At 38.0% G+C, this 24,114-nt stretch overlaps 2 protein-coding genes across 2 annotated transcripts; one reads left to right on the forward strand and one right to left on the reverse strand.

Annotated features, from left to right (window-relative positions):
* Window positions 1-2,940: 2,940 nt before the first annotated feature.
* LOC121324124 (HHIP-like protein 1) lies at window positions 2,941-11,000 on the forward strand. The gene is made up of 9 exons (XM_041265618.1): window positions 2,941-3,631; window positions 4,869-5,515; window positions 5,636-5,779; window positions 6,095-6,423; window positions 6,575-6,701; window positions 6,893-7,038; window positions 7,456-7,537; window positions 9,112-9,194; window positions 10,097-11,000. The coding sequence occupies exons 1-9, from the start codon at window positions 3,338-3,340 to the stop codon at window positions 10,699-10,701; spliced, it is 2,457 nt and encodes an 818-aa protein (XP_041121552.1). The 5' UTR covers window positions 2,941-3,337; the 3' UTR covers window positions 10,702-11,000.
* Window positions 11,001-11,447: 447 nt separating this feature from the next.
* LOC121324127 (cholesterol 24-hydroxylase-like) lies at window positions 11,448-21,055 on the reverse strand. Its single transcript, XM_041265623.1, has 15 exons — window positions 20,801-21,055; window positions 19,897-19,974; window positions 19,251-19,332; window positions 18,741-18,814; window positions 17,317-17,403; window positions 16,323-16,461; window positions 16,054-16,167; window positions 15,597-15,753; window positions 14,153-14,215; window positions 13,655-13,727; window positions 13,389-13,473; window positions 12,905-13,015; window positions 12,487-12,575; window positions 12,014-12,080; window positions 11,448-11,901 (listed from the first exon to the last, which is right to left on the reverse strand). The coding sequence occupies exons 1-15, from the start codon at window positions 20,956-20,958 to the stop codon at window positions 11,740-11,742; spliced, it is 1,539 nt and encodes a 512-aa protein (XP_041121557.1). The 5' UTR covers window positions 20,959-21,055; the 3' UTR covers window positions 11,448-11,739.
* Between the last annotated feature and the right edge of the window lie 3,059 nt (window positions 21,056-24,114).

Here is a 24,114-nt window from a genome sequence, read left to right on the forward strand (position 1 = left end):
AGAGAAAAGGTGCAGAGTCCTCCCTTCTTAAAGGGACGGTAGCAGCAATTTTGATCCACAAACGGAATATTAAAATTATGCATGCAAACATAATAGCAATAACAGGAATAACAAAACTGTAAGACCGATGCATGAATTGAGAAGAATATATAGTATAGAAAACTGTAAATAAATAAATAAATGTATATAAACATCCTGGGTTTTATTACCAACAAAATGTTTTGTTATATTATTTGTTGACAAAAAACATACATTGTACGATGGGGAGTTTAATGTGTAATTAGAGAAAGTATAGACTACCATTACCATTAACAGTATAATATTATACTTGAGCTACTGAGAGAAAAAAAAAAAAAAAAAAAAACACTTTGGCCAGCAAATCAATTGTGATATATCAGCTGAGCTAATCTTGGGCACTATTTGTGATTTATCAATAAGAAATATAAATACCTAACCAGTAACCAGTAAACCATGTTTTTTTCTTGTACCCAGTTATTTCAACAGCATGCTCAGACATCACTGGTGTTGTTGGACTACACAAGCATGTGCAATACAAAAACATGCTTGATAAGTAATGGGCATTAATAAAACGTTTTCTTAATTTCTTTATATCATATTCAATTACAATTATTTCATGCATGTTGATTTTGAACTAATTTTAAATGTGTCTCACGACCAAAATAACAGCAAAACATCTTTCAAATTATTTGTTGAAATGACTTACAAATCTTGTTGTTTATACTGGAAAGGATGTAAAGAAACATGCTGAATCTAGAAAATAATAATAATAATAATAATAATAATAATAATAATAATAATAATAATAATAATAATGTATGAGCCAAACATTTTTTTTTTCAGTTTTTTTGGTTATCCCAAAACAATTGTGCTAATATGTATCTGCATTCTGTATAATTTCAGTGTTATTCATTTCCAGTTCTGGATCCTATGAGGCATTGCTTGTCAAAACCTATGGGATGGGCACTAGTGTGCATTAAGGATCGTGTGCGTCTTATAACCTTTATGTACTGTTGGTTATACAATGATACTGACGTAATGATACCAAGAGGATATTCAGAAAGAAAAAACTAAAATTCAAAGAAAAACAAACTGTTGGAAATGTTTTTTATTTGTATTTAAAAAGACTTGAGATACAATGGCCTGCAGCAAGAATGATGCCATTCGTTCAAAAATTCCAAAATGAAATCAAAACCAATACTAAAATCATGCAATATGCAAATATTACACCCGACAGATAATAAGGTTAACACAGGATACCTATGACAACCTCAAACCAAATAAATAGCAACCAACCAGGTTATTTCTAGAACCTGGTTTGAGATCCCATTCATTATCCAGTGGCTTGCACTACTGGATGCAATTTTCCAAGTGACAAAAAATGCAGCTGTCTTTATGTATTCCCATATCTTAGTTTTAATGTGTGAATTAAAAAAATATTTTTGACGTGTTCATTAGTTCTTAAGTTTGGAAATAGATATGGCATGTCTTGTAAGTAAACACAGTACAGTTGTTCTGTTTTGTTTTAGTTAACTGATACTGTTTATTTTCATGGTCATCATTTAAATAGTGTTATGAAATTAACTGTATAAATGTTTCGTGCTCCAGACCTTGTTCTCTGACCTAAATTCAAACAACAGGTTGTTTTAGGTTTTTTTTTTTTTTTTTCTTTTTTTTTTTTGTGTGTCTCAAGGAAAAAAATGGAACATCATTGACTTGGGTAATACTGAAAGAAACCAATGCATTTCAATAGATATAGCTTCTTCAACCTCTGGTATAAAAAGATCCCACACATTATTATAAAACAACCTGCAGATTTGGTTTTATTGGAAAGCACAACAAATAAGTTCAACTGTACAACAAATAAATACATTGCATTTGTGGAGACCTATGATATGCAAGTGGGCTGTAATACGAATGTGGGAATATAGCGCCATCTAGTGAAAAAGAAACGTATTCATCTTACTTTAACTTAGACTAGTTAGTGTCAATCAATTCACTTATACTATTAGCTGGGTTTGCATTATACCATGGTGGATCTAAAGACCCCTGATATTTAGTTATTAAAATAGTGGTCTTTGTTTACCAAAGTCATGAAAAACAGCACATATAATGGTATGTGTGCGTCTCTTCAATTGACATTTAAATCATGAAACTATTACAGCATAAATAGATGTGAATATACTACTGAGCAGACTGCCAGCAGTACACTGTACTGATCTTAATTAGCAATATAATATAAATCTGGTATCCATTCAGATAGATAATACAGTCAATGGACATAGCTTCCAAAAGTACTGCCTCAACATTGAGAAGGTAGTGGCATTATATTCCAGAGCAAAATACATTACTGCCCGCTGTGATTGACAAGGATGCGCGGTTAATCTTTAATTTAAATGGTAAACGTTATTTTAGGAGAATCGAGAATGTGTGATGTCCATTTGTTCAATGGAATATCGTGATAAAGTATCATACATTCCACAACTAATGCAACAACCCTGACTGACTCTTACCATTAGGGTTTAGTTATATTCGTTTCAGTGAAATGTACTCAACGTGAAAATATCTTTTCCCGATATGTAATACTGTAGTGCAACAAGCTAGGCTAGGCGTGAATTTAGACTTCTTGTGTTTGTTTTGCATAGGCTACAATTTCACACTTTTAGAATCAACAATCTGCAATATAAATTCACCACGTGTTTATGTAAACAAGCTACAATTGAGATGTTTCTGGTATTTCGGCGCAAGGGCGGACCATTTTTGTTTGTTTGTTTGTTATTTATATGTTGTTTATTATCTGGATTATTTTCCCCATGGACTCTCGGAATTAAATAAAACCCTTTTGTTCCGTCTTGATCCCGCCCTCTAATTTCCTGCTGAGGAGAGCAGTGTTCTGATTATTAGGAGTACCGTTTTTTCATCGTTTTGTGTCAGTAAAATGCAAAATTAAAATGTTGGTGTATAAAAAAAAATGCTAATATGCGTTGGGAAATCGCTATATGGTTTTAGCCTAAATAGCCTATATAGAAAACGCACCACTGTAGAAAAAAGTAGAAGATCGTCAGATCTGTAGCCATAACAAAAACATAACAAAAAGGGAACACTGGAGGCCAGTTTTATTAAGGCTGTTTAATGATTCAGTTCATGTTTACCACTTAAAACTCTCCGGTTAAAACTTGGGCAAAGTGCATTACACAACCGAGAAACCCGACAACGCGAGGTCAACCACAAGGCTAGTTTTTCCTGTCTCCGTGAGTTATATACTTGCAAGCAGTGCACGTTCGGTGCATTAGTGCGGGTTTGTGTCCTAATAACAGTTATGCTGAACAGATACTGCAAGCGAGGGCGTAGCTGTTTTGGTGCCGTTTCTTTGGTAATTTTTGCTGTAATTTGGAGGATTACACCTGTGGTTCCTCATCCACAATGTTTGGATTTCAAACCTCCGTTTCAACCTACGGAAGAACTTACTTTCTGTGTAATGTACAATAACTTTGGCTGCTGTGATTCGTCTAAAGACCGGGAGTTGATGGACAAATTCTATCGGATCATGGATAACTTCGACTACTATGGGTATGCGAAATGTGCTGGATACATCCAAGACATTATTTGTCAGGTAAGAATAATTTGAAGCAGGGGCGGGGGCAAACTAGATGGTGGTTTTTACAACGGTAATGAAGCAACATGAAATGTAATATAGTTTAACGATGTAAACAAGACAACAACGTTATAAGCCATTATTAAAAAAAAAAAAAAAAAGATTAAAAAAAAAAAAAAAAAAAAAAAAAGCTTACATAATTGGCATTGCGTCATATAACTCCTCACTTGGCCCCCTGCAGGGCAGTGACAAGCACTGCAAGTTTTGGTCTAAATACGTTGCGTTGGAACTCTTTTTGACAAGTGAAATATCCAAAACATGGGGGTGTTTGCACAGGCATATTGAAACGTATGATATTCATCTGTTCAGATATATTCAATTCTTTCTCCTCCATTTGTTTGGGGGAAAAAGCGGTATGCTTTTAATTCTGATTTCATTTCCTTCCAGAACTATAACATATATTTATATATAGTATGTAGAGTGAATAGAGTGCAAATAACACCGTGTAACTATTTATTTATTTATTTATTTATTGGTTCCTGGGTAGTAAGTGTTATTTCCTAATTGCTTATGCCTCAAAAGTATAGAAAATGGCTATTATTCCCCACAAACTTTGCTTTTGTGACCAGGACAGTGATATTTCAAAATATCACTATTTCCAATGGAAAAACGGGCAAATGTGTGTCTTTTCGTTAACATAAAGTCAGAAAAACAACATGAATCCAAATTAACATGTATTTATACTAAAGTGTACTGTCTTGTATTTACAGTATAATCGTAAATCTCGAAAAACTACTCACTTCTAAATATTTTGTGGTCATTTTTGTATTACTTTAGTATAAATACATGTTCATTTGGATTCATATGTTGTTTTTTTCTGACTTTATGTGAACGAAAAGACACACATTTGCCAGTTTTCCCATTGGAAATAGTGATATTTTGAAATATCACTGTCCTGGTCACAAAAGCAAAGTTTGTGAGGAATAATAGCCATTTTCTATACTTTTGAGGCATAAGCAATTAGGAAATAACACTTACCACCCAAGAACAAAAATTGTGTTACATAGTGTAATTAATATATTTTAAACGGTGAGGAAGGAATTATATTTTTATGTAAAACTAAAAGTGATTGAAAAAATAATTTCATACATGTTCCAAACTTTCATTTTGAAGTATTGTATCTGAATTCCATAGTTTACAATATTCAAAGCTGTCAAAACCGAATTCTCAGCAGCTTTTAAATGCCTACTTGCAGGAATGTTCTCCATTTGCTGCACACTTATATGATGCTGAAGACTCCAGCACCCCTGTAAAGACTCTGCCAGGACTTTGTGGAGACTACTGCTCAGAATTCTGGCTGAAATGCAGGTCGACAATCACACTTCTCACTGGAGACCTGCAGCTTGAGAAACTTGAGCAGGACCGTGACAGATTCTGTCAGTATCTGGAGCTGGGTGATCCAGACTACTGCTATCCTCACCTGCTGGTGAATGAGCAGCTGACAAGGAACCTGGGGCGAGTCACGGCTAATTCTGAAGGCTGCCTCCAGCTGTGCCTGGAGGAGGTGGCGAATGGGCTTCGGAACCCGTTGGCGATGGTTCATGCCAATGATGGCACTCACAGATTCTTCATTGCAGAGCAGGTGGGCCTGGTGTGGACCTACCTTCCTGACCGCTCCAGATTAGAGAAGCCCTTCCTGAACATCTCTGCGGCCGTGCTTACCTCACCCTGGGAGGGGGACGAAAGGGGCTTCCTGGGGCTGGTCCTGCACCCCCACTTTAAGTTTAATGGCAAGTTGTATGTCTATTATTCAGTGGAGGTGGATTTTGAAGAGAAGATTAGAATCAGCGAATTCAGAATATCAGCAAGTGACATGAATGCTGTGGACCACAGTTCGGAAAGGTGAGCAGCTATTTTTTCATTAGATTATATTTGCTCTGTGTTTGTTAAATAAAGCATTTCTTGCTTGTCATTATTATTTATTCTGCTATGAAATAAATAATTTTCATGATTTTGACACAGGATTATTTTGGAGGTGGATGAACCATCATCAAATCATAACGGGGGACAGCTGCTCTTTGCTGATGATGGATATTTATATATCTTCACTGGCGATGGTGGGATGGCTGGAGATCCTTTTGGAAAGTTTGGAAATTCTCAGAACAAGTAAGACTGCTTTCTTTTGTTCACATGTTCTGTTTATGCCATTTTGTACTTCAAAATTAAAACTCGAGTTGTAAAACTACTGCATGCTGCATTTAATGCATTTAAGTAATGCATTAGTATTAGTTGTTCTTGAGTAATATTGTACGTGTCCATGGCACTTTAAATAGTGTTGAAAGCTGTTGGCTTATATAAGCATCAACACAGTGTATACAATACAGTGTATACAATACAATGATACATATAATGAAATGCAGTATGTATTTTTTGTAATGTAATTGCAGTATTCTTATTTGTTTTGAACCTCCCTACTTTCAGGTCAGCCTTGCTGGGTAAAGTGCTCCGAATTGATGTTGATAACAATGACCGGGGACCGCTTTACACAATACCTCCTGATAACCCCTTCATCCACGAACCCCAGGCCCGGCCTGAAATCTATGCATATGGTGTGCGCAACATGTGGAGGTGTTCTGTGGACCGCGGAGACCCTGTCACCAGAGAGGGCAAAGGGAGGATTTTCTGTGGGGATGTCGGACAGAATAAGTATGAGGAAGTGGACATCATTGAAAAGGGGAAGAATTATGGTTGGAGAGCAAAAGAAGGATTCTCCTGTTATGACAAAAAACTCTGTGCCAATAGCTCATTAGGTAAGCTATGTGTGAGAACTCCAATATCTATCTATCTATCTATCTATCTATCTATCTATCTATCATTTAACCTATCCAAATAATGTGACATTTCTGCATTTACAGAAATATTTTACTTAATCTATAAACAGCATTAATTTTTTCCTGTCAGATGATGTTCTTCCCATATATGCCTATCCTCACAAAATGGGCAAATCAGTTACTGGGGGATATGTCTACAGAGGGTGTGAGTACCCTAACATGAACGGGATGTACATATTTGGAGACTTCATGAGTGGGTGAGGCCTTCCATATTCTTATTCCTTGCACTTGTCTACAGCCTTAAGGCCTGACAGAACAGTTGGAACAAACACAGAACACACTTTCACGAAGATGACGTTTGATAAATTAAAAAAGTTAAAGGTGGTGCTTCAGATGACAACTCCCCAATGTATCTTGCTGAACATCGGTATGGTTTTGTCCTTTCCAGGCGTCTAATGATATTACAAGAGAACAAGAGGACAAGGCAGTGGGACTACAATGAAATCTGTATGGGTACTGGACAAACATGCATGTTTCCAGGACTGATCAATAACTATTATCAGTATGTCATTTCCTTTGCTGAAGACGAGGCAGGTAATTTTTCCCATCGCAGCCTTAAACATAAAGTAAAAGCATTTATTTTGTTATTGTTTTACCATCTTAAATATGAATGTGAGCAATCAGGTTTTCTGCTAGGTTCAACTGAGTCTGAGAGTTATCCAGTTGTTACCTATTGGGAGTTTTCTAGAAAGCTATTGGGGATTAACTATGTAACCTTTTCAGAACAGATTTAAAAGGGGTTTATTTTTGGCACCTAGTGGTTTAATTATACCTCAGTGTGGATGCATAGCCATGGCAGGAAATAATAATCTGAACACCCTTAATTGTATGTTTTCATGGTTTGAGGAAGAACACGGTGTCGGTTCCTTTTTATTTAATTATTACCAGTTATTGATTAATTTCTTTTAATACAGATGCTTTCGATTTCTCTGTTTGCTATCTGCTGTGCAGGAGAACTGTATTTCATGTCCACTGGAATTCCCAGTGCAACATCATATTCTGGTGTAGTGTACAAACTGGTAGACCCATCACGGTAAGGAACTATTCATCTTAAGAATGCTAATGTTATTTCCCAATATCTTAAGGACTATCACATAACTCCAGTCTGGGCTGTTTTTGATCATACGAGTGAACATTGTGTTAATCCTGCAAATTCATTTTTATGAAATGTTCATTATAAATAAAAAGATGACTTCATGCATTTAAAAAGGGTTTGTCTTTCACAACCCACTGTGTGACTTGAAGAGGTCTGTTTATCCTGGCAATGGCATTACAATTTTTAGCTTTTCAGACAACACGTGACAAGGAGAGCCGGCTTACTAAACTGTGCAAGACAGAGAAACCAGCATAACATAATATTCTATATATAGCGGCACGCATTGGGATTTAAAATATTTAACCATCTGAAAACATTTTCTATACATTGAAACAAAAAGTGGTAGACAAAGTAAATTTGCTTGTTTCTCCAGTCAATAGTGTGCAAATTGGTACATTTACTAGGTGTTTTTGACTAAACAAATCCATGAACAACTAGTTAAGCTTTATTATAAGAAACACCTGGGTGCTCACCTGTTGTATGCGTTTCTTTGCTGTTACAATCGCCCCCCCCCCCACAACTGCATCATTGTTCTCTGTTTGGGGCCTTGATGTCTCTTAGGATGGTACACCTGGGCTAAAAATGGGTACAATTGTCTTATAAAGGCAGATCTTCTTCCTGCCTCATGAATAGCCCATTTTCTCTTTAAAGCTTAGAATATTTCTGTTACCACAAGCCACTGATCTCCTTTCCCTTCTGAGCTTTGCATGTGCTGACAAGTTCAGTCTGGCTGTCTCGCTGAGGGTCCAAGCTACTAGTCTAGGGCTTCACAGCATACGTGGAATTAAAGTACCTTCACTTATTCTCACATTGTGACTTCACTTCTTTAGAAGTTAAATTGACATTATTTTCTTAAGTCAACTTTGCTGCATCTTGTGACTTAAAGTTGCATGTTGTATAAGTGATGTTGTGGTGCAGTTTAAATAGAGAATATCATCATATCCTCTATATAGTTACATTTTTTTTTTTACTGACTGTAACTCATTTTTTCTTAAATGTTAAAGGACCCTGAAAAGATTTAAACATACTCAAAGTGCTACACTATTGTTTCATTTACAGCTCGCTTTTCATATTAACCAGTAAGAGAGTGTTCCTTTTGTAGCATTTCTCTTATGACATATTAACCAATGCACAGCCCAGTCTTGCATCTTTTACTTACCAAAATAAAATATTAACAAAAAGTATTTTCAAGAGACACTTTGCCCTCCAAAGCCAAAAATAAACAGTTATGTAATATTCACTACTGCCAACTGATAAGGTCAGTGTGTTATTCCTTATAATAGCAGGCAGACCTCAGAGGTACTGATGCTTATGATTGTGTGTGCGCATTTTTTTTTTTTTTTTTTTTTATGTGGATTAGAATCCCTGGTTTTTATATATATTTTGGAGCTTGCGTAGGACAATTAATAATGAAGTCGGGCAACAACTTCTGTCAGTGTTACACATATTTTGAGAAGAAATGTAGTCGAAACTGGTCTGGATTTAATTTTGTTTTCTTTCTTTTTCTATAGTCGCGCACCGCCAAGAAAATGTCACTACGACCCTCTACCAGTTAAAGTTAAAAGCAGACTCATAAACTTTGTGCCAAAGGAAAGTAAGTACGGCTTTTACTTATACAATGCTAAAAGCAAATGATCACTAATCCAACTGAGCATTTGCCATATAAAATGTTGAATTTCCCAAATTAAAATAAACAAAATTGGTTTACATATCATAATTGAGCACAACTTTGTGATTATAATCATATAACTAATTTTATTTCAGAATATATATGAGATATTATGTAAGTAAGTTTTTTTTTTTTTTGGAGGCCTGGCAGGAGAACTCTATGTACCGAGAGATGCAAACTGATGACCTGGATTTATCACTTGCTTAAAATGTTCCTTAGTTGTTCTCATAATACAGGAAGGCACATTCATACATACTGTTTCTCACATTTACTGTTTATCATTTTTAAACTGCAAGAAATAAAATGAACTCCGCCCGCTTTTAATGGTGTACAAGATTTTGATCAGTATCTGCAGGAAAAACATAACGGATGTTAGACTCTCCCAGCAGGTTCGATCTGTTTTAAATGTTTGTTTCAGGGGTTGCTTGAAATTTGGATAAAGTGATCCACGAGTCTAAATTATTGTCTGTAGTAGTTCAATTTGGTGAGAAGAGGTGGAGTAGAAATATAAAGCATATTTCTTGAATAGTGGTTGATTTGGTAGACTATTTGGTTTAAAAAGATCAGATCATTCTTACTAGTACCCTACCTTCTGTTCAGTACAGTGTTGTGTAAGTAACCCTGTCAGCACTGTCTTACGAAATGTTAAAATAAGGTACTGTACCATGAAAATCTGGTACTGTGCATACCAAACTATGGGAAAGGAACAGCAAGCAAAACTGAACATGTGCAACATCCATATACAATTGTAAAAATTACATGAAAAAAACTATGGAGCAGCAAAAAGCCTTTAAAAAATGATGCAAATGATGTGTTTTCTCTTACAGAACTAGTAGTGGAGTCTGCCAAGCGTCCAAAAGCTAAAGCCACCAACGCACCTGTGAGACGCCCTCCAAGGGCAACAGAGGTACCTCAGCCTGCAACCCCTGACTGGCTGGAGGAATTTATGCAGATTCTGAGGAACCAACAAGAAACAACAACAGCAACCCCAACAACCACAAAACCTGCAAAGACGAGGAAAGGAAGCAGAGAGAAGGGAAGGCAGGGGCGTAGAAGAAAAGGCCACCGCCAGTTAGAGTCAGCCATCCGGAACGGAACACTGCGACTGGCGAATAAGGAGGGCAGGCACAACCAAGGCAGGGTGGAGATCTACATTCAAAACGAATGGGGGACGGTCTGCGATGACCTTTGGAACATAAAGGCAGCGGCCGTGGTCTGTCGCCAGCTAGGGTTTCTTTATGTTGTTCGGGCTTCCAAGAAGGCACAGTTTGGAGAGGGGAAACACTTGAGAATTTTATTAGACGACGTACAGTGTGAAGGGTATGAGGATAGCCTTTTGGATTGCAAGCACGCGGAAATAGGGAAACACAACTGTGATCACAGTGAGGATGCAGGGGTTATATGTGGGAATGACGAATATGGAGAATATTAGGGAGGCCAGGTATAGTTTAAACAAGTACAACCTCAATTTACATGTCTCTGGATGTTGGATGTGCCTCTGTTCTTCAGTGTTGATCCCTGACACTTTAGTGTGTCAGCAATTCATATGTGATAACAAATTAAATAGCATGAACTGAATTAATACTTAATTCATATACCAGTATTAACCTCTGACTTTAATTGATTGTGAACAGGTATTTAAATGTAAAGTGCAGACTGTAAATCAGTGTTATTGATTCCAATTACAGTATTTGTCAATTCACATGCTAAATAAATCCTTGGTTTTTGTGACCACTTCTCAGGTAAGCATAAGCAGCACTATTATCTTTATTCTTTTCTTACAGTAATCCAGATAGCATGCCTGTACCCTATTTTTCAGAGTGGAAGTTCAGTCTCTATTGAGAAAGGAGTATACCTTTGGATACATGTTTATGCAGTGAACAAGAATGCATGGCCGTCAAACTCTATGCTAAACTAGTGCACTACAGTATTTACAGACTTGTACTGAGGCATCTCAGCATCACTTAGTGTCTCAACATGTACTATAGTAAGGTATGAGTTCCGAAGGGGCCCACTTAAAACTGAAGTCAATAGGCAAGTGTGCAACATGAACAAGAATTCTGCCACCTTGTGGTAGTTCATGAGAAATATCTGATGGAGAATTTCTGTTCTACTGAGTTCAGTCCATCACTAGCTTAAACAGCTTCTTAGACAGGACAGAGAAAACAGTACCGCTAGTTACACTGATAATCAGGTACCCTCTTTATTCATGCCAAAATGTAATTTCAGATTACAACCCTAATATAGTAAATAAAAAAAATAAAAATCCTCCCAGTCTCAATTTCTAGATGGCAAAAAAAAAAAAATACTATATTATTTAATATAATGTTTTTTAACAATTAACATTAACATACTGATTTTGTTAAAACACACAGCTGTCTTATCTTTGCATAGTATATATTTAGCATACATGTCACTGATGATTTGTGGTAAATTGGTTAACCACATTCTGTATGTTTGATCAATCAATTTAAGTATTTCCCTTGCAATCAGCCACCCGACACTTGACTGTGCACACCACTCCATCTCTGGGTCTCAGACTTCCTGTGTCCATTATTTCAAACGTTTGTCCTGGAACCAGCTTTAACTCAAACCTTTGCAGCAGTTTTGCCATCACAACTTTTGCCTCCATCTATTGAGGAAAACAAACAGAGTGAATCTCACAGTAAAGAGAATTCTGTCTACTGTACAAAGTATTTTCCTTCTATAATTCTGTTTCTAAGATCTTCGTTGAAAAATCTTACCTGAGAAAACGTTTGTCCAAGGCACGAGCGATGACCCAATGCAAATGGAAAATAACAGTAATATGGCCTAAAAATAAGACCAAACAATACATCATCATTATTAGCTTTTATGTAAAAGTATGATGTGGTTTTCATCAGTATTGAGAAAAATATCATTTTCTCAACACTGATGAAACCACATAGGAGTATATTTTCAAAGGGTTTATTACAGTCTTTCATTACAAAAAAAAACTTGTTAATTGAGAATTAAACAACTAATACAAGGTCTCCCAAGCAAGTTGTTTGTTTTTCATTTGCTTCATTGCCCAAAGTGTCCAACTTGTGCTACTGTTGTTATAATCATGCAGTACTTGCGTATGCCATCAACTGGATGATTTCAGCTCAGTTGCTGATTCTGCCGCTCCTGCCCACAATGTTTAAATGACTGGATCTAAAATAAGGTAATTTTTAAAAAAGAGACAACAGAAACTTACTTTGGTGCATCTGGGTGAAATCTTCCTGGATCAAATTTTAGTGGATCTTTAAAACACTTCTCCATCCTTCCCATGACGTAAGTGCTGAACTGTGCATTGGTGCAAAAAAAAAAAAAAAAAAAAAACATTAAGAGCACCCACATGGTAAGGATTAGTTCCTCTTCCTTTAAAAACATCAATATATGACCTGAGAAAGGGTTGGCCGGGTTAAAGTTTGTGGTGCCAAAAGACCAAGAATTACAGAATTAGGTGGATTTCAAAATTGAGACTTTTGGAATGACAAATTGTTACTTGGTTTTCAAGTTTTATTTTATTACCCCTGTTTCTCCCCAATTGATGAGGTCCAATTATGCTGATCTTTGAAGCAACGTACTGTAATTTATTTGGATGCAAAACCAAGAAAATAAATGCTGCTTACAATGGCTGCGATTCCTCCAGGAATTTGTACCCCCTCGATGACAGTATCTTTGGGGATCCAGCGGGCTGTGCCAGGTGCTGGGGGGTATAATCTCAGAGATTCCTTCAAAACCTGGCAGATCAAAAGCACTTGGTACATGGTATTATTTCTAGCATTTGTCAAAATTGCAGGCTAGCGGTGTGCAGATTTAGATGTTTTGCTCTGAAGTAATAGCTGTTCTATTACTATTTTTTGACTAACATAGACCAGTTATTTGAAATTGAAAACTGATTTGAAAATATTAGATAAAACCAAATATGCAAATATTAATGTGACAAGTTTCAGATATATGTAAAAAAAAAAATAGGTTTACTTTCAGAAAGTTTAGTAAAAGGGATAGTTCTTGAGAGCAAATTTGTTGATGATTAAACTAAATCCTGTAAAACTGCATAGTTCTGAACTGAATATACAGGTAGTAACTCATTGTTAGATGTATTTTATTTACCTGGGATAAATATGTTAACTTGCCAATGTCTTCGTAATTAATCTCCCGCTTTGAACCAATTACGTCATCAACTTCGAACCTGAGCCTGTAAGTTCAGTAAATATTGTTTTCCTTTAGTTCAGAACTGTTAAATGCATATTCTACATGCTTATTAATGTTGTCTCGGGAACATTCAAAATTTGTGGCTATCAGTAACATGGTGCTATGAAATTGGTGTGTGCAGACTCTTTTAAAATGTCTGGAACCAGGGATGAAAGGGCACTTACTTTTTTATTATCTCTGGTTGCTTGGTCAGTTCCATTACCGTGAAGGACAGTTGATTAGCTGTCGTTTCCTGTCCTATGTATTTAAAAGGAACAGTTTTAAATCAGATCGACAAAAAAATTGATGCACATTAGCTATAAGCTCGAAAACTGTTCTCAGAAGTCAAATAAATTGTTCAACATTTTTCAGCCCTAATAGATAATGGGACTATATAAATACGTACAGTAAATACACAGTGTGAAAATTACTTGTGAAGCAAGGTCACCAACCTTTTGTAGCATTACATTTAAACAAAACTTTTAAGACAATTCTCATGTGCGTGGGTCTGGACTGTGTTATGAATTAATTAGTGTCTGTGTTTTATGGGACATTAATAAGAGAGATGGTTCTTAATGGGCTTCCTCTGCACAAAGCGTGCTATTGTACAGGGACAGCGTGTTAATTGATATGCTCCATATTGAACAACATTTTCACAAGGAGGAAGCTACTTCTGTACTAACCTGCTATGAAGAAAGTAATGAAGTTGTCAAGCATTACTTCATCATCATAGTCTCCTTCTTGCTCTAAAATAAACAGCAGAAGTTGCTCTTGACTTTGAAATACTGTATCTGTATAGCGGTTAATGGAACTAATTTGTGAAGAGTAACACTTAACATTCATGAGCATTTCATTTCAAGCCCCTGTATTTCAAAGGAAAACACCCTAGTACTTGTATGGTGTATGCAAATTAAATATAGCAAATTGGCTTTCTCTTTTGTCATTTTCTTCATTCACCATGGTATTCTGCAAGATAGTTTAGGATAGTTTCCATTTGCACAATTGTTTTTTCTTTTTGTATACAGACATACAAAATGAATTCAACCAGTTTATTACCTCTGAATGACTCCTGAACCTGATCTAGATGCAAAACATATGAAGCTACATGAAGTCTGAAATAAACCTCTGATTTCCATTAGTGCACTTAGTAACTTTGTACTATACTTAATAAACAACTCATTATCTAGCAGGTAACGACTGCTGCGTTATACATTAACGTTTAATTATAGTGGCAACAGAAGTGACAGAAAGAGTGACTTATTTTTAAACTAAATCTGGTGGTGTTACTTCTTTTAAAACATGAGAACTGCCCCTTTCCACACAGCACTGTACTCTCACCCTGCAGTCTAAGTTCACACTTTGCACATTTATATTACAGTACAGGTTTTGATAGTGGTTTAATAGATGGTTTAGTGTGTTAAACCTTTGCCCAACAACGTTCGATTGCTCAAATATTGGTTGTGTTTCCGCCCAGTTCCAAAGGCTGAAAGGGCTTTATCAGGTCCCACTCTGTCTCAAGGTTTTATCTGCCTTGCCAGTAATCTGGGTTTGTGAAATAAAGAATTCTATTCATGTTACAGTATCCTCCAATATTTCCACTGATAGCTGTCACGGTACTATCTGAGAAGTCTGAACTCAAACATGTTTTTCATTTTGTAAAGATCCTAGATAATTATGGTTTCTATTTCTAGTGGGGTTTCTTTTTTGTGTTTTGTTTTTTTTTGCTTATATGATTGCTTGTTTTGGATTATTGCTTGACAATGTAACATCAATGCAGCCCCCCCCCCATAGTTTAGATAAACCTAGAAGAACAATGACAGATGATTCAGTTTAACAGTGTACTGACATCATCACTGTCTTTTTGTGTATTTTCACTACTTGTCTGGTTAACTTAGTTCAACTTCATTGTTCATCTTCAGTGTTACCTGATTTTGTCTATGTAGAAAGTCATCGAGTTGTGTGAGCATAAACTGGAGGTAGAGGATAAAAGGGTTATTTCTGTATGGATGAATTCCGATATGTCCTTACGTTATGCATTGTATCATGATAGCTTACTTGTAGTCCAGCAAATCATTCTCCAGAAATGAATACATGTGATTTATAGTTGTTGTCTTTTAACTGATTTACCAGCGCTCTTCAGAATCTGTGTTAGGATGTCATCCGGCACCTCCTCCCCATTCTTGATGATTCTCTTTCTATTTTCAATGCACTCTTTTCCAGTTTTACGAAGCAGTTCTGCAGAATTTCTCACTTCTTTCACAAACTTCCAGTGCCAAGGCATGTACTGTTGAAAGTGTTTTGTTTAACAGCAGAGAAATGTAAAGCATGTTTATGTACATGTACAGCTATGGCCAAATGTTTTGCATCACCTAGAATTTTAGGATTGAGACATATATATATATATATATATATATATATATATATATATATATATATATATATATATATATATATATATGTGTGACTTCTATGAAGCAAAATTAGTTTATTCTATAGGGTGTTGCAAAACTTTTGGCCATAGCTTTATGTAAGTGCCAAAGTTTACACATATCATTTTCTTTACTCACCAGGTTCCATATCTTACCATCGTGTACGGATTTCGAATATACTGTGCCACTCCTTTCAAGCATGTGGATATAGCATGCGGAAAAGGAGTCTCACTGTCATCCAGTAAATTCAAATCCATTCCAAAAGCTACCTATACAGAACAGTTAAGCAAATGAGTATTGTATAGCCATAATTTCACCCGTTTAATAAATCTACTTTGCTTTGTATCTACGGTAGAGACAATCACAAAACATGTCTTTTAAAAGCAACATTCATTAAATACAACACATAATTCGCCTAGCTCACTTTAGCGATGACATCAAGGGTCACACAGTTGAACATGAAGTGCATGCCCACAGGAGACTGACTCTCAGCTTTCTCCTCGAGTTTCTCCATTAGACATTCAGCCTTTTCATTAAAAACTCCCACCATACCCTTCAGGAACCTGTCAATTTTAGATTAAAAAAACAACAGAAATGGCTGGTTTCACAGACTCTAATTGACGTTAATCCTGGACTACTAATTTAGGTAAGGTAGTCCAAGATTATTTTTTATCGTGGTTTGTGAAAGAAGCCGTAAAAGTTAATTGTGTTAAAAAACTTATCCAAGAGTTGCAGGCTGGTTTTAACTGAATGCAAAACAAATATAATGTAATAAATACATATTTTGTTGTTAGCTTCTTCTGGTATTTACCAGATGATCATAAAACCAGGCTTTTACAGAATAATTGGCCACAGTAAAACAATATATAAGACTGTCGCTGAACTACTATTTGTAGTGGATTTAACTTGCAACATCCTATGAACATGGTAACAACACTTCATGGCAAGGTTATTTGTGGAAGCAAATTCTGTGATAAACCTAAAAATAATAGAGGCCCACCCTCAAGTACTCAGCTTGTTTATGATACCAAATCACACCATGCTTATCATAACAAATGCCAGCTCTGAAAGTTCTGTTCTTCAAACTTGAAACCATTATGTACATCTAGCAGACAAACTGGAGTCTAAACACAAATGTATGACTGGATGTTTGCCACCTGGCATGATATGTGACTACATGCATGTAAAGTACAATAATTGAGTCAGGCTGCCATGTCCTAGAAATAAATAGCACTAAGAGTTATCAACTGCTTAATTTATAAAGCATGCTCATGCTGTTAAATGTATAGGACTTATCATTTGTAAATGAGGCCCAAAATGTCTTTGTTATGAATGCGTGGTGTTATGTAGCGAGATTCAGTATCTGGAGCTACTACAATAACCTTTGGTCAGCAAAATACCAAAATTAAAAAACGTGCATTCGGCTGAAGGCAGGGTCCATAATTCTACGCTGTTTGTACCAATGGTCGTCATCAGCATCAGTCACAAGTCCCTTTCCAAGAAATCTATTAAAAAAAAAAAAAAAAAAAAAAAAAAACTTTCAAATTAATTGATCTTTTGTTTTTTGTTTTTTTCTCTGCAAGTTCTGGCTATATATTTTACCAATACATAACTGGAAGGTTTAATTGAATGGTTCAAATGTTGTGTTTTTAAATAATAACCTCATAACACAGAGTACTGTGTTGAAGTGATCGGTCTTTAATTTGAACCATAAGGGTATACAAAGAGTTACATATTTTTTTTTTTGTATCAAATTCTAACTGGTTCATAAAACATATATTGGGTGATTATTTTAAGGTGAATGTCAGTGTTTTTGTAGAAAAGCAAGCAAAAAGTTGTTTTGACCACTCTTCTGTCTTTCAGCGAACTGCATCTTTTCATTTTTTGATTTCAGAAACAAGGTAACGAGATGTCTTGCGCTTTCTGCTTGATGGGTCTGTTACAGATAAAAGGGGATTCTGGCCTTTGTGTAACTGAAGCATAATGAACCTTCCCTGATTTTGAGAAGAGTCCCTCCCTCCATTTCTGACAAACATCCCTTTAAATTTAAATTTGCTCTTCCTAAATCGGCTGTTAATTTAAAAAAAAAAAAATAAGATGCTAGACGAGGGAAATAAATACATTTTAAAAAATAGATTAAGTGTGGGTTTTTACAAAATATTAAATCTAGGAAATTAAACCTCTTTAAGTCAGCCTTGGAAATATTTTTTAGCCATGTTGAGCGTTACATTTCCGCTAACTCAAATCATGTTGTGCAAACAGCTCAATTACCCAGAGTTCTGAACTGGAAAGAGATCATGTTCAAAGCCTAAAAATTAGCATGTTCTCGCATTGTGAAGAGCTCAACTCAACTATTTCAACTAAAATATAGTTTATGCAGCCAATTTTTATGACATGTGCAATCACTTCACAGTTTTCAGCACCTAATTTGTTGCTTAAAATGAAACAAATGCATACATACTGACTCATAATCCTACCCCAAAAAATGTAAATGCCATTGTCATAAAAGGTGCAAACTAAAGTCAACAAAATGTTTTCTTAGGAAGTATATATGCATATACAGTACAATGGGTGACATCCACATCGTGGTGTCTCAGAAACTTACAGTATGAAGGTATGTTAGACTTCACCTTTACAGCTAGGCAAGTCCCTCCAAATTATTGTTTCGCTGAGTTGTGTATTCTGTTTGTAATCCCCATTGTTAACTTAATTGTTTCCAAACCTATTCAGGGAAGCTCAATACCCAGGTTTTCAGACTTGTATATCAGGACATTTGTGTAAGATTCTCCACATTCTACTGTGTCTATTTCTTTAGCAGGCAGTAATGACAGAGACTACCTACCTTTTACCAAACAAGTTAAACAGAAGATCATAGGTGTATGGATCCTTGGGATACTTTGGAGACATGAGATACTCCTGTACAGAAGAGCACATTTTTTCTTTTTTTTAGCATCTGAATCATTAAGGTCTGTAAACTACACACAGTATAATGGACTATTATCTGAGCATCAAACTGGTGATGAACCTCAACTCCTGGTAGAGACAGTGTCTTTTTAGGACAGACTAGGTCCATACAATCTTCTGAAGCTTAGCTGTCTATAATAGAAACTACACTAGGATAATATATATATATATATATATATATATATATATATATATATCTATATATATATATATATATAGAGGCTCTATGTAGGAATACTGCGCCTAGTATTGATATTAATATATACGATTAGTTTACAGATCTACTGTACTGTTTTGAGTGGAGCTATCTTTCACATACTAATAGAGCAGTCATTTGCAGTTATTTTTTTAGACCTCCAGGTCTAAACAGAATTTTGGTAAACTTCACCTTAACAGCATCCGCACAACTGACAACGAGCATCACTCTGTGCAGAACATTCACACGATACACAGGTCCATACGTTTCTGTCCTAGAAAAAAAAATGTTACTCAGTTTAATAAATTCACTGATTTATACGGGTCAGAAATGTCTGAGATGCCGCATAGGCATCTCAAAGTGGGTAATTATTTGACACTCTCAGGGAAGGAGAAATAAAAAGAAAAACAAACTTTCTTTTTTCTTTCTTTCTCCTGGTCCCTAGACCTTTGCTCTCTGTATTTAGTTTAGTTCCCCGACCAGATCTTCCACTCGATAGTATCCTGCTATGGTCAACCCAAGGTACAGGACAGCGTCATTTTTATGGGGTCGATCATCTGTTCCGCCCTCACACCCCCCAACCCCTCAACCAATCAAAGGGGTCTGAGCAACACACCCACATGGTCGCTCGTTCACCTACAATCCTTCTAATAGGTATGTGGGTTGCATAGACATGGCACATTTCAATTTGGCATGGTCATGGCTAGCTCCAGGTAATTGTGAGTACATGTTAACAGTGCTTGAGTAGTCTAATTCCCACTATCACAATAAACACAACTTTCATTACAATCAGTAGAATAGAACCGTTGCATTGTACGTACTCTGCACTGCTACTTACCATTTTAGGAACTTGTCATGTATCACCTTGTACCCCTTCACTGCCTTATCCAAAGCAGGAGCATGTCCCAGTAGAAAACTGCAGGTGAACATTAATACATATTTTCTATTACTACAATGAATAACAGCACAGAAAAAACAAAAACATCTGAAACATAGGACAAGTGTCACTATGTACAATATGGTGATGCAAACTTTCTATAATAACCAAACTATATATATATATATATATATATATATATATATATATATATATAAAGCCTAAAGCCTAATTTTGGTTAAGCTCTCCATCAAACCAATAGTTTGGTTATTATAGAAAGTATACACATATATATATATATATATATATATATATATATATATTATATATATATATATTTAAATTTTGTTTAGATATCTAGATATATATATAATAATATATATATATATATATATATATATATATATATATATATATATAGATAGATAGATAGTTTTTTTTTTTTTTTTTCAGAAAAGAACACAAAGAAAGACAGGGCATGCCCAGCAAACATTTTTTTAAACAATTATTGACAATTGTTCCACAGTCCAATTTCTGTGTTTTTGGGGATATTTTAGCCTTTTAGTCTTAACAGAAGTATTCTTACTGCGACACATTGTTTACGCGCAGATTTAAAGAGTGACCTTCGTACTGTTGATCTGAGTTTTCAGTATGTAAAAAACGCTGAGACAATACAGAACACAGAATACGTAACATAATGCGTTTCTTGTAAACTTTGCAGGGTGTTATGTAACACCGTAGATTATTATTATTATTATTATTATTATTATTATTATTATTATTAATTAACCTTAACCAGTAGTAACAATAGTATTTCACAGTGAACTTCACATGCCTGAAAAGCTATATATTGTAATGAACGTACCTATCTCTGGGAGGTCCGGGTATATGATCAAACTTCAAGTGAATGTAATGCACATAGAGGCAATAAGCTGCAAAAATACCAAGTAGCAACAACGACACAAGGAGAAAAGCATAGCCAGCAAATTGAACCACAAAATACAAAACCGACATGTTTCCCATAAGTCTCCCTGCTATTGCGCTTCTACTGCAACCTTTCTAATCTCAGTATAACCAGGGAAGGCAGTTCCCTCGAAAAATAACCATCAACATATGGGACATTACCGTCAGGCAGTAAGGATTGGCTGAGCTTTATAGCAAAGCTGTCGATAGGCCTCTGAGCGAGCTGCCGTGTAAGCCCGCCCCCCTGGGAGCTTACTATACGCAGCGCGCAGAGACTGTCTCCCTCTTTTGTCTTCAGCATCGGTAGCGGTATTTACTTGAGCTGCAGATTGATTGTATTCACAAAGCTTAGTCTTGAGAAGCTGGTTTTTGCCCCTTCTCCGAGTTTATTTCAGTTACGTTATTATTGGTTTTGGTTATATAATTGTGTATATATATTTTATATATTACTTATATATCCTTTCACGCTTTGCTTCGGCATCGCGTTTTTGTTTAATATCGTGGTCTTCGTCATATTATTTATAATATTATTATTTATTGTGTGTTTTTGGGTTGTATATATATTATTTTTCATATATATATATATATTTCTTAGGACACGCGTTGTTGGCTTTGGCCACACGCGTATTGCAGCCTCGGTCTTCCACTGCTGTGTGTTCCCCACCGCGTGGTAGCTGTACGGTTTGCCCAACAGTCCCGCTACAGTACACCAAGCACTTGCTGCAGCGTACCAAAAACAAAACAAAACAAATCCCTTTTTTCACTATAAGACGACCACCAAGCACATTTCCCTTAGCACCAAGGTAAGTATATAATATCAGATAAGACACTACCAGCACTAGCATCTCCACTCTGCGGGTCAGCTGACGCTTAGGCATCTTGTGCTAGCGTCTCGACACTCGGTACTTGCTCTGCAGGGTGTCAGCGCTTCGGCGCTTGGTGCAGCGCTTTCGCGCTTGGGACTCGGTGCTTGACAACAGGTGCGTCGTTGCTCGACGCGTGACGCTTCGATGCTCGGCGCTTGGCGCTTCGATGCCACCTGCTCGACGCTCACCGTTTCGACACGGTGCTTCGACGTCTTGTGCTTGACGCTCGGCGCTTTGACACCACCTGCTCGACACTCGGCGCTTCGACGCTCGCCGCTTCGACACTATACGCTTGATACTAGGCGCTTCGTCGCTACAACGCTCGGCGCTTCGACGCCACACACTTGACCCGCAGTGCCTCGATGCTATACGCTCGACGCATCGGCACTCTGCCGCTCGACGCTCGACGTTTTCGACGCTTTCGACGCTCGACGCTTGCCGTTCGGTTGATGTTTACTGTGCCGTGCTCAGCCAAGATGTCAGGCTTTCATCGGTGCACGTCCTGCCATTCATGGAGGTTATGATGGGATAGCAGTCCCTTCTCATGTCTCTGGCTATTGCAGTGCCTCGAGCCCCAGAACAGCCCACTGGACCCGTCACCAGCCAACCACTGGCCACCCCCACAATCTCCATTGGCCGTTTCCCTTCTAATGCAACCACAGAAGGACTGGGATATCGATGCCTTCTCCAGAGGTGCTTCTGACATCCTGGAAGGGGACAGTGTAGAGGCTGAGGTAGCCTCCCACCACTCGGACCAGGACGCTGAGTCCGAGGTGATGGACACTGACGACCCTATGTGGTCTGTGGTGGACAGAGCAACCCACCACTTGGGTATCGATTGGCCCCAGACGGAGCTTCCCCGGCGATCTCTGTTTGAGTCGCCTTCGGCCCAGTCCCATCAGTCCAGGATGCTCCCGGCATTCCCAGACTTTGTTAAAGAGGTGCAGTCTACCTGGGGGGCTCTGGCCTCTGCTCCTGCGACGTCTCGCAAGGCTTCGGCCTTTACTATGCAGGGGGCCAGTGAGGCTGGCCTAGCATCCTTTCCACCGGTGGACGCTGCGTTTGCCACATTAGTTAAAACGCTGATACTGTCTGGGCTTACAAAGGACCCATCGTGTCCTAATAAGCAGTGCAGGACCACAGAGACACACCTCAAAAAAGGGTACTCTGCGGCCACGGAGGCAGTCAGATTGTCTAATGTAGCCAGTCTACTGACAGTTTACCAGGCGGCACTAATTCGAGACCTACCTGAGTGCCCTTCTGCGGCTCTCAGAAGCAAGCTAGGCACGGTCAGCCAGCTGCTGGTGAAGTTAGCCCAGCTCATTGTGCAGGCTCAGGGCAGGAGCATTGCTTCTATGGTGGTGCCCAGAAGACAGCTCTGGCTCTCGCAGGCGAGAGTGCAGGAGCCTGACAAGGCCCCCTTGCTGGACGCTCCAATTACACCCGGACACACGTTTGGTCCGGCAGTGGAGGAGATAAGGCACGGGAGGCGTCGCAGCAAATGGCCAAGATGTGGCCAAGCAGTTCCAGCCGAAGCGGCCTCAGGAACAGCCTTGGCGTAAGACACCGCCACAGCAGCAGGCACAACCACTGGGTAGTAAGACCCCCCCCCCCGTAGGTCCACGGGAGGCGTCGCAGCAAATAGCCAAAATGTGGCCAAGTAAGCAGTTCCAGCCGAAGCGGCCTCAGGAACAGCCTTGGCGTAAGACACCGCCACAGCAGCAGACGCATCCACGGGGTAGTAAGACACCACCCCCCCCCCTCCGCCGTAGGTCCACCAGCAGGCCAGCTTGGGTTTACATAACCGCGACGCGTAGAATGGCGTCCTAGAGGTGGTGGCAGGTCACGTCCTCGTGGCTCTGGCCAGGCCCCTCGTGAGCGAGCACAGCCAAAGCAGCCCTGAGACACCCAGGCAGCTATTAGCCCACCCTTATACTGTTCCACAGCTCCAGTTCTGGCAACAGTGCGCCAACGACATCTGGGTGCACAAGACCATTTCCACAGGGTACACCCTTCAGTTCCGGTTAAAGCCTCCCCCCTTCAGGGGGGTGGTCGTAACTGCAGTGAAGGACTCGGTTCAGTCCTTGGCTCTGAATGCGGAGATACAGGCACTGCTCAGGAAGTGTGCCATTCAACAAGTAGACCCTGCTCTGATCGACCAGGGGTTCTATTCCAAATACTTCCTAGTGCCCAAAAAGGACAGCGGGTTCCGCCCTATTTTAGATCTGCGAGTACTGAACAGATACCTACGGCGGTTATCGTTCAGGATGCTTATGCACAGGCACATCATCCAGTCAGTCTGACACGGCGACTGGTTTGCCACTGTGGACCTGACAGATGCGTACTTTCA

The sequence above is a fragment of the Polyodon spathula genome, chromosome 12 (assembly GCF_017654505.1).
Source record: "Polyodon spathula isolate WHYD16114869_AA chromosome 12, ASM1765450v1, whole genome shotgun sequence".
NCBI classification, from domain to species: domain Eukaryota; kingdom Metazoa; phylum Chordata; class Actinopteri; order Acipenseriformes; family Polyodontidae; genus Polyodon; species Polyodon spathula.

What these genes read in the sequence shown, in the direction of transcription:
- LOC121324127 (XM_041265623.1), bottom strand. Translation starts at nt 20,958, where the DNA reads ATGGGAAACATGTCGGTTTTGTATTTTGTGGTTCAATTTGCTGGCTAT. An exon ending in CCCGGACCTCCCAGAGATAG is followed by an intron (nt 19,975 to 20,800) that starts GTACGTTCATTA and finishes GTTCACCTGCAG; the next exon opens with TTTTCTACTGGGACATGCTC. An exon ending in TTTAACTTGTTTGGTAAAAG is followed by an intron (nt 17,404 to 18,740) that starts GTAGGTAGTCTC and finishes TTTTTTTAATAG; the next exon opens with ATTTCTTGGAAAGGGACTTG.
- LOC121324124 (XM_041265618.1), top strand. Translation starts at nt 3,338, where the DNA reads ATGCTGAACAGATACTGCAAGCGAGGGCGTAGCTGTTTTGGTGCCGTT. An exon ending in TCCAAGACATTATTTGTCAG is followed by an intron (nt 3,632 to 4,868) that starts GTAAGAATAATT and finishes GCCTACTTGCAG; the next exon opens with GAATGTTCTCCATTTGCTGC. An exon ending in CTGTGCCAATAGCTCATTAG is followed by an intron (nt 6,424 to 6,574) that starts GTAAGCTATGTG and finishes TTTTCCTGTCAG; the next exon opens with ATGATGTTCTTCCCATATAT.